Source organism: Hibiscus syriacus, unplaced genomic scaffold (genome assembly GCF_006381635.1).
Source record: "Hibiscus syriacus cultivar Baekdansim isolate YM2019G1 unplaced genomic scaffold, ASM638163v2 tig00006230_pilon, whole genome shotgun sequence".
NCBI lineage: Eukaryota > Viridiplantae > Streptophyta > Magnoliopsida > Malvales > Malvaceae > Hibiscus > Hibiscus syriacus.
In genome coordinates this window covers 194661-210240 of record NW_024062089.1, presented here as the reverse complement: position 1 = coordinate 210240, position 15580 = coordinate 194661, and the positions used below count along the sequence as shown (strand labels likewise).

General features: G+C 34.2%; 2 protein-coding genes across 2 annotated transcripts; both read left to right on the top strand.

The window, feature by feature from the left end:
• Positions 1 to 1975: 1975 nt before the first annotated feature.
• On the top strand, positions 1976 to 5361 carry LOC120200620 (protein SMAX1-LIKE 8-like). Its single transcript, XM_039201419.1, has 3 exons — positions 1976 to 3185; positions 3307 to 3556; positions 3690 to 5361. The coding sequence occupies exons 1-3, from the start codon at positions 2032 to 2034 to the stop codon at positions 5325 to 5327; spliced, it is 3042 nt and encodes a 1013-aa protein (XP_039057350.1). The 5' UTR covers positions 1976 to 2031; the 3' UTR covers positions 5328 to 5361.
• Positions 5362 to 7441: 2080 nt separating this feature from the next.
• On the top strand, positions 7442 to 9818 carry LOC120200617 (PHD finger protein ALFIN-LIKE 2-like). The gene is made up of 5 exons (XM_039201418.1): positions 7442 to 7589; positions 7695 to 7727; positions 8110 to 8332; positions 9192 to 9312; positions 9413 to 9818. Exons 1-5 carry the CDS (start codon positions 7502 to 7504, stop codon positions 9659 to 9661), a joined length of 714 nt encoding a protein of 237 aa, XP_039057349.1. The 5' UTR covers positions 7442 to 7501; the 3' UTR covers positions 9662 to 9818.
• The last annotated feature ends 5762 nt before the right edge of the window (positions 9819 to 15580 follow it).

Below are 15580 nucleotides of genomic sequence, written 5' to 3'. Positions count from 1 at the left end.
TATAAAATATAAGTGTCATCTTGATTAATCGTGATTATGTCAAATCAATCCTTAAAAAATAAGTAAAAACAACGGTTAAATGATTAAAAAACATGTCAAAATACAAAAGAAAACGTGTCATACATATAAATTAATTAAAAAAAAGATGTGATATAAAAAATAAAAAAATATCGATAATCGACAACCAACATTAAAGTTAATGCCTTAAAAAGCTCATAACAATATTAATGTACGAATACCAGCCTTGTGTTCAGGCATATGTTATATTTAAAATTTAGATACCACTTTTAATTAAAAAGTTGAAGCGCCAACTTGAGGAAAATGATAAGTTAAGTACCAGTTTATAAATTAACCCATGAGTAGAGTCAGATTCCGTTACAATTGTCAACTCGGTTGTTAGACCGATTCCCACACAGCAGGACAAGGAAAAAAGATTGAAAAGAGATACATATACACGTCATCAAGAGTGAGTCTGACGCTGAGTTGACTATTTGCCCCACTCCTCAACTCAGTGGACAATCATCTCCATTATACCCATAATATATAATACAACAAATTAGTGATTCCTCATCATTATTTCCTTTGATTTAACACTATCAATTAACACACATGAAAACTACAATTAAAATAAGAGTAAAATACACATATGGTCCCCTGACTATAGGATACTATTTTATTATGTTCTTTAACTATTAAAAGTTACAGAATGATCCTATAACTATAGAATGTTGATTTGTTAAGTCCTTTGACTATTAAAAGTTATAAAATAATCACCTGACAATTCATTATGTTTCAAACTCGTCTTTTTCTATTAAAAAAGGGCAGTTGTTTAAACTGGATGTTAACATGAGGGCTGGAATATGGTCGTCATTTGAGATTCTAAGATCATATTTTATCATGTCACAACCAACAAGTTAACGTTCAGCTCAAATATTGTCCATTTTTAACGAAAAAGACGAGTTTAGAACATAATGAATATCCAAGTGACTATTTTGTAACTTTTATGTTCCCGAGGAACTCAACAAAGCAATACTATATGGTTGGAGAACCATTTTTAAATTTTAATAGTCGAGTGATTTAATAAAACAACACCCTATAATCGGGGATCATTTGTGTATTTACCCTTAAAATAAACTCCCAAAGTCAATTCTCAACTTTTACTATTAAAATAAAATTAAGCTTTTAACACCAATTTTATAATTAAATTATTTCAAGTTAATTACAACCATTATCATTAATTACGAGAAGATTTTAATTTAATTATCAAAATTTTAATTTTATCAATTAAAGGAATTAATTATTTAAATAATGTCAATCAAATTATTTGTGTAAATATTTAATGAAAGAATTGATGTGATAACTAAAAATTAATATAATTTTACATTTGATCCTCATTACTTATATGTTCTATTAATAAACTCGTTTTTATTTTTAATTTATTGATTTGGATTAAAATTAAGATAAAAAGATAAAATTTGTAAATAATAAGTACTAAATATATAATTATATTAATTATCATATCAAGTCGGGTTAAATATATAATTAAACTATTTAATCTTTAATTTCTTCCCGATTCAATTTGGGATCAAATGAATATTAAAATTTTGACTAATTTAAATCTATTAAATAACCTTAGTGATAAAAAATATTATTTTTTCTAAAAGACTTATGCTCAAACAATTACGTATTTAAAATATAACGCATAATTAATAATTAAGAAAAAATTTAAATAAATTCTAACTTATTATCCAACCTTAAAAGTTTAACCAACTTAGATGCCATCTTAATCAATGATGCTAATAGAAATAGGAAGCGCTTATTCTTCCCATTACCTTATAAATAAATTAATTATAAATTATTATATAATTCACTCTTCTTCTTCCTCCTTTCATATCTTATGTCAGTTTTACTAAAAAAGAAAGCATTTTTCCTTATTTCTTTAAATAAAGATCCCAACTTCATTTCTGATAAACCAACAAAAATTATATATTTTTAAATAAAGATTGTGTATTTGTCTTCGTGTTTTTCTGTATGCCTACGCCGGTTATTGTAGCGCGGCAATGCTTGGCGCCAGATGCAGCCACCGCGCTAGACGAGGCGGTAGCCGTCGCGCGACGGAGAGGACACGCCCAAACGACGTCGTTGCACGCTGTCTCCGCCCTCTTGACCATCCGTTTGTCCTCAGCCTTACGCGACGCATGTACCCGAGCTCGCAACGTGGCCTACCCTCCCCGGCATCAGTTCAAAGCGTTGGAGCTTTGCATAAGCGTGTCACTCGACCGGGTCCCCTCGGGTCAGCACAGCAACGACCCGCCCGTTTCCAACTCGCTCATGGCGGCGATAAAGCGGTCTCAGGCGAACCAGAGAAGAAAACCGCCGGAGAATTTCCACGTTTACCGCGACATCTCAAATCAACACAATCCCAATATATCGTCCGTCAAAGTCGAGCTCCAACACTTGGTCTTGTCGATCCTCGATGACCCGGTCATCAGTCGGGTTTTCGGCGAAGCGGGTTTCCGGAGCTCCGAAATCAAGCTGGCGATCATCCGTCCCCTCCCTAATCTCCTACGATACTCCCGACCCAATGGCCCACCCGTTTTCCTTTGCAACCTGGAAAACCCGGATCCTGTTCGTCGGAGCTTCAGCTTCCCTTTCCCGGGTTTCACTTCCTATACTGAAGAAGCAAACAATAAGCGAATATGGGAAGTTTTGGCGCGAAGGAGGAATCCTCTGCTCGTCGGTGTATGTGCTCACGATGCACTCGTCAGTTTCACTGATAAAAACAAAGATGGTTCGAACATAATTTGCATCGAAAAGTATATTACAAAGTGTATAAACGAAGGGTTTAAGAAATCAGAGATGGATTCGAAGTTTGAAGAAATGGGTCTGATCGTGGAGCGGGAAATGGATAGATCCGGTGTCGTTGTGAACTATGGAGCTCTGGAGATTTTCGTTAATGGAAAAAACGAGGATGATGATGATGAAGAAGAAGAAGGTGTTGGTTATTTAGTGGAACATTTAACTAGGTTATTACAAGTTCATGAAGGGAATGTTTGGTTTTTGGGAGCTGCAAAAACTTACCAGACATACTTGAAGTTCATATGCATGTTTCCTTCGGTTGAAAAACAGTGGGATCTGCAGATTTTGCCCATTACTTCATTGTCTCACTCTTATCCCAAGTCCAGGTGTATATATATATATATATATATATGATTGTTTGTATGGAACATCATATTGTCATGTGTTGTTTACTGGTTTTGTATTAGTTCCGACCATTTCTCACGGTGTTATTGTCAAAAACTGCAGCGTGATGGAGTCCTTTGTTCCATTCGGAGGGACCTTTCCTACGCCAACCGAGTCAAAGAGCTCCTTAACCGGCTCGTATCGGCTCATGTCACGGTGTTGTCGTCTATGCAGCAAGAAATGTGAACAAGAAGTGATTGCGATTTCAAAGGGAGGAGGGTTTGATGTTTCAGTTGCGGATCAGTACCGATCTGCTTTGCCTTCTTGGTTGCAGATGGCAGAGCTTGATGCACATGGTGGACTATATATGAAGGTGTGTCCCTTGGTTTATGAATTCTGTTTCTTTAGCTTTAAATATCAGCGACGGTGGTCGGATTTGCGATCGGTTTATTTGTTGGTATTTATGAAATTTATGTGAAAACCCAGTTTGTATCTCTTCAGTGCAGGCCAAAGACGATGGAAAGTTTTTGAACATTAAGATAGCAGGGGTGCAAAAGAAGTGGGAAGATATATGCCGGCGCCTTGATCACATTCATCATGTCCCCGAGTCGAACACTTATCAACCGAAGCCTTCGAAAGTAGGCGATTTTCAGACGCCTGAACCGATATCTCCGTATAGTTTGTCCAATTCGAGTGTGGGCAATGTTACCCTAGCATTTCCCACGTCTGGGACTTCTGTGACGACGGACTTAGGACTGGGATTATGTTCGGTTTCTTCAAGCAACAAATTGATGAAACCGACTAGGCAGAACCGTGCAACGGTTGTACGAGACTACTCAAGTTGCCTTCCTGCAAATATTGATGTGACCAATGGGAGTGTCTTGAGCCATGAAGCTCAGTCCTCATCCTCGTCTTCCGACTTTGGTGGACCGCTTGATCCTAGTGATTGCAAGAAGCTTTTCGCTGCTGTCACCGAAAGAGTAGGTTGGCAAGATGAAGCTGTGAATCTTATTTGCAAAGCAGTAGCCAATTGCCGAGCACGAAATGGAAGATGTGATGGAGCCAGTCGAAGAAGTGATGTATGGATGAATTTCAGTGGACCTGATAGGTGTGGCAAGAAGAAAATTGCTATTGCACTTGCGGTTGTGATCTATGGAGATAGAGAGAACTTCATCGACATTGATCTAAGTTCCGAAGACGGGGTTAGACATTTCGATTTAAGGTTTCGAGGGAAGACCATGATCGATTATGTTGCAGAGGAGTTGAGCAAAAAGCCCTTGTCTGTTGTATTCCTTGAGAACGTAGATAAAGCTGATACCCATGTTCTAAGCAGCTTGTCACAGGCTATCCGGACCGGCAAGTTCCCGGACTCACACGGAAGAGAAGTCAGCACCAACAACGCGATTTTTGTGACAACTTCAACTTCAGTTACAGAAAATCACGTTATTTACCGGAAAACACAAACATCGAAGTACTCGGAGGATGAAATATTGAGAGCCATGGGCTGGCCACTGCAAATATTGATCAAGCATGACAACAACACAATCATCCAGGACTCAAGGTCGGAAAGAGTCTCGATGCAGGGGTTTTTGAATAAAAGAAAGCTGATCGGGTCCAATGAAACAATGGAGCATCATGGGAACACCGAAATGGTTAAACGGGCTAACAGGACATCATGTCCGAATCTAGATTTGAATGTTCCAGCCGAAGAAACCGACGATGGAACAGTTGAAAACGACTCTGGTGCTGAGAACCCCACACCTTGGTTGCAACATTTCTTCAAACAACCAGTTGAAAATGTGGTTTTCAAGCCATATGATTTCGATGCACTCGCACACAAAGTATTGGACGATATAAACCAGAGTTTCCGTGAGTCTATCGGCTCGGAATGTTCACTAGAAATTGATTCGAAAGTCATGGAACAACTACTAGCAGCTTCATATTTATCAGATAACAACACTGTGGTGACAGAATGGATAGCACAAGTACTTTCAAAGGGATTTGCAGAAGTTGATAAAAAGTACAACCTTAACACTCACTCTGTCGTGAAACTCGTTCCGGACCACCACACACGTCCATCGGAGAAACCGGTCGGAATTTCCCTTCCCGGGATAATTAACGTAAACTTAAGCCAACCCGGGTAGGTAGGTACGTAAACATTCAGCATGTTGTGAATTATTGTACCACGTATAATATTATGGTGAAAGTGCTAAACTGATAGTGTGGTATACATTCAGCTTCAATCAGACGCTGTTCTCCAAAACTGTGCACGCGCATAACATTAACATTAAACATTGAGAAAATAATTTCAATGACCGAAAATGTCTTATAATATACGATTTTAACCAATTTTTTTTGGATTTACAAAATTAACCAACAAATTCGCAATGTGATTTACATATTCGCGTTGCGAATTTGGAAATTGATTAGCGAAATTGGAGTTCGCGTTGCGAATTTGTTGGTCATTTTCGCAAATCCAAAATAAGTTGGTTAAAATCGTATATTATAAGATATTTTCGGTCACTGAAGTTATTTTCTCTTAAACATTTATAGACACAAAACATACATATTTAAGTTCCAAATTTCCAATGCTCGGGTATTCTTCAAAAATATTGAAGAAACATACAATGACTTATTAGATATTGGTAGGGGTCGAAATATTAGACTTTTTGAGAAAAATATAATGACTTATTAGGTATTTAAACTTAAAATTCAGAAGACAATGTCTAATTTATCTAACATTTAAACGTACAATAACCTAAATTATTATTAGACCAAAAAATTGAAAACATTGGATTATCCTTCTTTAGTTCGACCCCTACTAGATTAAATATTAATAAATTCTTGTATTTTTTAATTCGAATATTTTTTTTAAATGAACTAAAATTATCAAACATAAATTTTTTTACAGGGTTCGGGGTCTCTTTGGACCCCAACATATCTCCGCCCCTGGTTACAACATATCCCATTCTGTGGCAAACCTAGAGGAGGAGGAAGCTACCCTTACACGCCCCTTCAACCTTGATCGAAAATCAAACTTCACCTACATGACAATATCATCCACCCTTGATAGGCCTGTAAACGAACCGAACATTTAGCGAATCTTTCGTGAGTCATTCGGTGGGAAGTTTGCCTATGTTCGTTTATTTATTAAACGAACGAGCATGAACAATATTTTGTGTTCGTTTAATTAATGAACGAACATGAACAGATGGCTCGTTCTTTCAATTACGTTCGTGAACGTTCGGTAGTATGTTCGTACGTTTATGTGCATTCATTTATGTTTAGTCCAATATATATAAACCCATGTAAAATATTAAAGCCCAATAAATTTTAATCTGACACCCATAAATATTTTAAAATTCAATTAATTTTAAATACAAATAAAAAAAGCTCAAAACAATTAAATATAATATAATCCTAAAATTGTTAGGAAAAAAATATATTTTCATTTATGTTCGTTTACGTTCATTTATGTTTATTTATGTTAGTTCATTTGTGTTCATTTACGTTCGTTTATGTTCATTTACATCCGTTCGTTTATGTTTGTTTATCATTTAAATGAACGAACATGAACAAGATACATTCCTTAACGAACGAATACGAACAAGAAATTTTTCATTCGTTTATGTTCGTGTTTATTCATTTGTTCGGTTAAAGTTAAACGATCGAACATGAACATATATCTGTTTGTGTTTGTTCGGTTCATTTACAGACCTAACCCTCGAGTCACAACCCCATGTAATCTATTATTTTTCTCCTGCCAAACAAAATAGAGATAGCAAAACCAAGCTGTCCGAATAATAATATATAAACTTTCAATTTTTTCAAAATTTAACATTAAATTTTGAACGGGATACTGAAATGAAACAAAAAGTAAAATTTTTAACGATAAGTACTAAAATGAAACAAAAATTAAACTTTAGATATAATTTTTAAAAAAATTTAAAATATAAATACTAAAACAGACTAAAATCGATAATTTAGATACTCTAAATATTCGGGGAAGCCATATTCCAAATACCCCAAACAAGGCCTCATCAATTTGGGTTGGGCCTAATCCAAACACGGCTTTAGTAAGTTACATGAAAACTAAAAAAACAATCTTTCCTTGTGTTCTTTATTTTTGCTGCCAACCGATCTGACAAATCTTACTTTTCCTTCTTCCTCCTCCTTTCGTCTGTTTCAGTACACCCGAGCTTCAAAATCTCTTCCTTCTTTTCCCTTAGAAAAATATATGTTAAATTATTATTTTTTTTGTATCTGAATCGAATTGTCGATTGAAAAATATTACAATTTGAAATTATTAGAGCGAAAAATGGCTACTTCTAGTCCTCGCACCGTTGAAGAGATCTTCAAAGACTATAACGCTCGACGCTCCGCTATTGTTCGTGCTCTCACGTTCGGTAAATGTCCCCTCTTTCTGTAAACCCTAATTTTATTCATTCAAATTGTTATTTTGTTTAAATTTTGAGTTTCTTTTTGTATGCTTTGGTTTGGGTTTGGATCAGATGTAGACGATTTCTACTCGCAATGTGATCCAGGTCAGTTTCCGTTTTATTCAGTTGTTTTTTTTGTTTGGTTGCCGAGAAAGTTGACGGGAAAATTAAGATGGACATTCTGTTTCTTCCGATGCGTTTAATTTGATGCGAGCTAAGTAGTCTCTAGGTGATCGAATCGAGCCGGTTCGATTTTGTTTAGGATTTTTTCCCTTTTAACTGTTTTAAGGTTTCTACTTCCTTATGGTCTGAAAAGAGCCGGTTCGATTTGTACATTGTGTCTTTCTGTTATAGGCTTTTGGGTTTTTGTTCTTAGGTGTGAATTCGTTTACACAATTAGTGATAGAACGTTATGTAAATATGGAATCGTGTTGAGCATTTTGTAGAAATTATTGGCTTTGATTCCAGTTATTCTGTCCTTCCTCAGATAAGGAGAATTTGTGTTTGTATGGATACCCTAACGAGGCATGGGAGGTAGCTTTACCGGCAGAGGAAGTCCCATCAGAGCTCCCCGAGCCAGCTTTGGGTATTAATTTTGCAAGAGACGGGATGAATCGTGAAGACTGGCATTCACTGGTTGCTGTGCATAGTGATTGTTGGTTGCTCTCTGTGGCATTCTATTTTGGTGCTCGCCTTAATTGCAATGAGAGGTGCGTCGTTCTGGAATATGTCCTCTCTGGAGTTGCGACATTTGTTTCTCTCCTTTTTATCCGACATTGTGCTTATGATCTGTGCTTTCGCCTCTTGCTCGAAAAATTAGTTTTGGTATATGAATACTTTGACTTGACATAAACGAGAAATGAGGAAGGGGTCTTCAATTTACTCTTGTCTTTTGCCTGTTCTTTTTACTTCAATCTGGAGCCTTCCATTAATCAGAAGGTGTAAATCGGGAGATCTATTCCTTCTATCCTCCATCTCATGTATCCTTTTAAGTAGAGGCCACTTTCTCCGTTTTCGTTGTCGTTTGTATCCTACGTTCGGGGTTCTAGTTTGAACGTCATTCCCAAATCAATCTGTGAATACCCTATACTTTTTTCGATTTGTGTTTTCTTTGTTTTGACGTTTTGGTTCATGATAGTAGGTATAGATCTAGTTCTCGGTACCAAATATAATGATCCTTTCAAGAATTTAGAGTGGGACTAAGCAAACATAGCAAACAAAACAATCCCCTTCAAATTTAGCAAACTAAGCTATCATGTTGCCCCCAAAATGTTTTCGTAATACACAACCGGCAACCCCCCACCCTATTCCTCTTTAGGTTTTCGTTAATACGTTAATCCTATCTCTACTATGTTAATTACTGCTGACTCTGCCTGTTGCATTAGATCTGATTATGTTGCTTCTTTTGAAATGCCTTTTCGAATGTTGTCGATAAAATCGCATGGGACCAAGCACTGGCTACTGCATTCTTAAGCCCTATGATATCAACCTTCTGCACTCTATTTATTGCTTCTGGCTCGTATTCTTATAGAACTATTGCTGATGAGTTTCGCTCCCTTCACTCAACAGGAAGCGCTTATTTAGCATGATGAACGACCTCCCCACCGTCTTTGAAGTTGTAAGTGGACGGAAGCCTGTGAAAGAGAAGCCCGCACCGGAGAGTGGAAGCAAATCACGGAACAGCACAAAGGTGGATTTGCCTATCCCTCGACCTGCGACAACGATGATGAAAGCAATTCAAACTATTAACTCGATCGATTGATTTTGTTTCGTCTTTTTCTTCCTTTCAGAGGTCGATCGATGGACAACCGAGAAGCAATCCTAAGTTAGCAGACGAAAGTTACGAGGACGGTGAAGAAGAGCAGGGTGACACCTTCTGTGGGAGCTGTGGGGGAGGATACAATTCGGACGAGTTTTGGATCGGTTGCGACAACTGTGAACGGTGGTACCACGGAAAGTGCGTGAAGATAACACCGGCCAAGGCTGAAATGATTAAGGTTTACAAATGTCCGTCGTGCCAAAAGAAGGCCAGGCAGTAGCAGCCGATGTTTGCCGGGAAAATCTTCAGGTTGTTGCAACCCCATTATCTGAGTTTCTTTTATGTTACATGAATGACCTGTGTAGTTTAATGGTTTGTAGAGACGAACAAAACTCAATTCGATTATAAAATGTCGGTTTCTTTTAATTTCTAGTCGAGCTATTCAGGTCAATTCGAATCTTTTGGTTTGAATTTCAAGTTCGAGTCGGGTTTGAATTTACATAATTAAACTAACTGAAAACTAAAACGACGTTTTGGTTTTTAGCCAAGTAATTTGATTGTTTGCAATTTGGTCTTTATTTTCTTTGTTTCTCCGCTTTTTTTTATTAGTTTTAAGTCTTAACATTTTCATATCAAATTTGATTACATGTTCCTTAACTACCTTATAATACGTGTAACTTCAACTTCCTTTTTGATGATAATATTTAATTTTTACAATTTAGTCCCTTAACTTTTTATTCAATTTGATCTTTCATCTTCAACTCTTTCCAAGATAAATTCTATCATTTCTTTGATTCTTTTATACTTTCATCAATAATTTGTCCTAAAACTTTTTTTTCCCAAAAAATAACATTATAAATATATTATATAATTTTAAATGGTTTAGATTAATCCTCCTGATAATATTGATCTTCTTTTCCACCTTGATATGAATGAGTGGAGAAGCAAGACTTATTGTCGTTAACACAACCACTCTTTGTAGTCGTAAAAAGATTTTGTGTTAGGTGAATGAACTTAAATTTATAAAATTATACTAAATGGTTCGAATATTAAGTTAAATTCATTTTTAAAAAATTATACTTGAGATGAATTATCCAATTCATCATTGTCGTCTCTTTTTGTCCTAAAATAAAACGTTAAAAATACTCTAAAAAATAGGAATTAAAGTGATTATTTATTCAAACGTTAAGTGTAATTTTCTTCATTACGCCTATTATAAAACAAAAAACAAAATTCCAAATTTTGGATAATGAAACAACTACTTTTTTGACCATCCACTTACTCTCGTATTTTAATTTAAATCATTCAATTATTTTTTTAAATCATATCTAACGAGTGATTGAAATAGAATCATAAAATTATCACTTAAAAAATAACGTGACGAGCAAAATAAAAATACGAAATGAATAATAAAAAAGGTAATTTACACGAGGATAGTTTGATCTCGACTCCCTCTTTCATAAAACCCACCTCAAATTGTCCTAAACTTTAATTCAGAAAATAAATTTATAAAATTATATTAAGTAAAAATCAAAATCTGTCAAAAATAATTTTAACATCCATAATATTATATAGAGTAAATTATGTGTTTAGTATCTAAATTATCAGTTTTAGTCCGTTTTGGTACCTAAACTTTTACTTTTTTAAAACTATACCCAAAGTTTAGTTTTTGTTTCATTTTAGTATCTTTGTTCAAAATTTAACGTTAAGTTTTGGAAAGAATTGAAAGTTTAGATACCAAACGTATTACGTTTTTTTTACAGTGGAGTACTAAAATGAAACAAAAACTAAACATTATATATTATTTTTGAAAAAATTGAAAGTTTAGGTACTAAAATGAACCAAAATTGATAGTTTAGATACTAAATGCATAATTTGCCTTATATATATATGTGTGTGTATATGTTGAGCTCAAGAATTTGGACAAAGGGACAACAAATCAATATTAGAGATGATAATGAATAGAGACTCAGTGGTAAAGAAATTATTGTTACTCTTTGAAGTTCCAAGTTCGAACATCAGAAATGTTAGAGTTGTGAGCGTTTGATGTTGAAAGTTATCTATAAACAGATATTGTTTTATACTTACCTTAGATTAATTAAACAATTTAGACAAACTTTTGATTTCGATTTCTAGTTATCAATGTCGACAACGTTTGACAATTACTATAATTTTGTTTTATTTGTTAATTATTGCTGAGAATAAAATGTAAACACACATTGGCTTTGAATTTGGTACGACAAAAGTAATCTATTTTTTAATCAAGTTGAGAAGAAAGAAAATAAAAAGGAAATCTAGTTGAATACGTCTAAGCACGTGGGGAAATTGTCACAATTTTTGGAATTTTTCTAAAGGGTATTAAAATTTTAGAGGGACTAAAGTTCAAAAAATTAATTTGAAAGGACTTAGATTATATTGTTGGGTTAAAATGAGAAATATTAATTTAATCCTTGGACTAAAAGGTTTATATTAAACTTTTAATACTTAAGAGGGACTAAATCAAAGTTAGCCCTTTTAACCAAGGATGTCAAGGGTCCTGCCTCCCCTAGCTTAGTCCCTATAATAGAGGGACCAATCATTATAATAAGGGGACCAAATCAATATATTTAATAGTAGAGAGGGACTAAGGTTTATATTAAACTTTTATTACTTAAGAGGGACTAAAAATTTGAGTTCTTATCTATCAATTGAGGTTGAGTACGATCGAATACCCATAAAATCACTCTTTTAAAAAAAGTTCATTTGGAAGCTTCTCTTTAAAAAAAATAATTTTAGAGGTCTATGTTTAAACCAAATAAAAATTAAGGTTCGAAAAGTATGCGTAAAGAAAATTAGAGCACCCCTTTTATGTCCAAAAAATAAGTATCATATGAGATCTTGTTTTACAAAGAATGACTTACATGTAAAGAGTATGAACCAAGCGACCTCAGTTGTAAACAAATCGTTGTTATTCTTTGAGGTCCCGAGTTTGAGCACCAGGAATGTTAGAAGTGTGAGCATTCATTGTCAAATGGTTGAGAGTTATCTTTAACCAGATAATGTCTTGTACTTACCCTAGACTAATAAAAAAATTCCCGTAAAGAAAGGGTTAGTAATATTCTCAAATAATGATATTTATAATAAATACAAATAAGAGATCAGAAAAAAGAACATGCTTGCATGCTAAATTGGGAAATATTGAAAGTCTAGGGGCTAATGTTAATTGGACTATCAAGTTAGGACTCAATTGCAAAAAAAAGTAAAGGGCTCAAATAAGAATTAATTCATGCTAATCAAGGACTAAATTGGACATTCTGAAATAAAAAAAGCAATAAAAGTAATTAAACCATAAATAATAAAAAAAACAAATGAGTAAAATTAATTACCCAATAAGTATATTAAAAAGGCCCACTGGTTGAGCTCAGCATCAAAACAAAGCAGGTCACACAAAATGAGCCAGCCCACTGCTGTGTTGGGGCTTGGAACCTGGGTTCGGTAATGATAATATATTTTATTCTCTAATATATTTGATCCCTAAAATATTATAAATTCGCTCATTAATATAAATTTTACTATCATTATTACACGAAGATAATGATGAATTAATGGTGACAACGTTTGAATTCGTTAGTCTAACGGGATGAGGTTCGATTCGATTCGAAGAGGCTCGAATGGGAAGTTGTTGATGGGGTTTGGCTAATGGTGATAGTACCTAGAGACCGACGTATGATTTTAAGTCAAAGAGGTAAACTTGAACTTATATAATTATACAGATGTTGGTGGTCCAGCAGAGCAAGACAACCTGAAACCAGTGTTGATGGCTATAAATTATATACCCAACACCTAATTGGACTAACTTCCTATTTTCGGTGAAGAATGGGATCGGAGTTTGAAAAAAAATAAGGTTGAGGGATTAATTTCTAAATTTTGATAAAGTAAAAGATGAAATTCATAATTAGACTGAAGTTCCATAAAAAGTAATTGAATTTAAGTGGTTTTGGGTCTAGACATAAAAGGTGAAAGCTTGGATTTAGATATTTTAGATTCAGATTATTTTAAATATTAATAATTTATAATTTGGGTTATCAGGATTAAATTATATTGTGTCAAGCTTGAATTTTGGTTAATTGGATCACACGGTTTTTAAATGTGGATATGTTGATGGGAAAATTTCGTAGATTTTGCATCGTATCCGTTTTAATTGGGGAGGGAATGAATATAATTTTAGTGGGTAGTAGGCGGGTGTGGATTTAGAAAGTAATACCCGTCGCGGGTAGTGGGCGGGTGATGGGTTTGAGACCTTACCCGTCTCGCATCCGCCTGCCCACTAAATACCCATTAAATTTTGGATCATTATGAATTTAGGTACAATTTTAGGGTTTGTCATTTATGTGTGCAAAAGAACAAAAATATTATTTGTTTGTCATTTATGTTTCTAGGCTTTAATTATGTCTTTTATTATGGTGTTTTATGTACTTTAAGATTTATGTTAACACTTAACTCAGATAATCATTGGTTTATTTTATTATGTTTCTTAATAGACGTGTTTGTTTTATGTTTGTTGCTTATGTATAACTTAAGGTTGCTGTCAGACGGGTCTAGCCGGGTACGTCTACAGTTAGGTAGTGGGTGTGATGATAGATTTGAGAATTTACCCTCGTGGGCGGGTGTGGATTTAAAAAATTTTATCTATTATGGGTGGTGGGCGGTGACGGATTTAAAAATATTATGTAGATATGGGGATGGGGATGAGGTATCCGCACCCTACCCGCCCGTTTACCATTCCTAATAGTAGTCCATGAATGTGATGATCCAAAACAAAATCCATAAAAGGTTGAACTTTCATGGAAATTTAATCAAACGCATAGTGTGCACCAGTCAAACAAGCCTCCAAGCTTGATTCACAAGTAGCAGCATGAATTTCAATCATGGTCATCTTGGGTCAAGGAATTGGATATGCCTTTTTAATTTTGTTGAAGAAAATTTTAAGGACATAGTTGAAAAAGTTTCTAAATTCAAGGACTAATAAAGAATATGATTTTGTCCTATTTGAAAAAAATACATACTACCGGAATTCACTCCTAATATTTGAAAAATAATAATAACTTTGATCTGGATTCTTTTTTGAGACACTTCAACCATAAATAAGGTAAAATATTTCATTATTAATTGAAATATATTAATTAACTAATGATCATAGCTTGTTGTTGACATGCCAAATCATATGTGTTTGAAATGATGACGTGATATGTATCACGTAATCATTTATCTACACATGATATATGTCATGCCATCACTTATATATATGTAATATGTCACGTCATTATTTTATATACATATGATTTACCGTACAAAAGATAAACGATTTCGTTAGTCAATTAACAATTTTTATTCAACCATAATTATTTTTTCAAAAATAAAACATTAAAGTTTAAAACACTTTAAAATATCAAAATGACTATTTTATTAATGTTAGGGGTTTTTTTAATAGGGTAAACTACACATTTAGTACATAAATTATCGGTTTAGTCAATTTTAATATTTAAACTTTCAATTTTTTTAAATTATACCTAGCGTTTAGTGTTTGTTTCATTTTAGTATTACGCCGTTAAAAACTTAACGCGTTTAGTACATAAACTATCAATTTTGGTCCGTTTTAGTACCTAAACTTTCAATTTTTCAAAATTTAACGTTGAATTTTGAAAATGGGTACTAAAATGAAATACAAATTAAACTTTAGGTGTTTTTTAAAAAATTGATAATTTAGGCACTAAAAGATACCAAAATTGATCATTTGTGTACTAAACACGTAATTTACCCTTTTTAATATTATGCCTTTAAGAAAAGGGTGAATATGCCAAAGCAAAGAGAGGAGTAAGTGGAATGGTGAGTCAAGCGTATTTTGTCCTGGCGTGTGAGACCTACGTAAAACGAAAGAGGAAACGCGTTAAAACCGAAGGGGCAGCTCAGCTCAGCTCAACTCGGCCCTTACTGAGTCTGTTACAGGTTGGAATCAGTGAATCAATCCCCACTTGGCCAATCTCTGGCTCACACGTGATGGCCAGCCAGTTGGAACTCCCAAAAAAAAAATCAAACATTTCTTGCAATTTCCATTTCATCTTCTTTGATTTGTTGATTTTTAGGTAAACTATATTGGCTCTCACTTTTATTTTATATTTTCTGATTTAGACCATATAAGTTTTAGAACTTATATTTTGGT

Bases quoted from the DNA above. Each gene is read 5' to 3' on its own strand.
- LOC120200620 (XM_039201419.1), top strand. From the start codon at position 2,032: ATGCCTACGCCGGTTATTGTAGCGCGGCAATGCTTGGCGCCAGATGCA. The intron at 3,186-3,306 runs GTGTATATATAT...CAAAAACTGCAG, and splicing joins CACTCTTATCCCAAGTCCAG to CGTGATGGAGTCCTTTGTTC. The intron at 3,557-3,689 runs GTGTGTCCCTTG...TCTTCAGTGCAG, and splicing joins ATGGTGGACTATATATGAAG to GCCAAAGACGATGGAAAGTT.
- LOC120200617 (XM_039201418.1), top strand. From the start codon at position 7,502: ATGGCTACTTCTAGTCCTCGCACCGTTGAAGAGATCTTCAAAGACTAT. The intron at 8,333-9,191 runs GTGCGTCGTTCT...TTCACTCAACAG, and splicing joins CGCCTTAATTGCAATGAGAG to GAAGCGCTTATTTAGCATGA. The intron at 9,313-9,412 runs GTGGATTTGCCT...TCTTCCTTTCAG, and splicing joins AATCACGGAACAGCACAAAG to AGGTCGATCGATGGACAACC.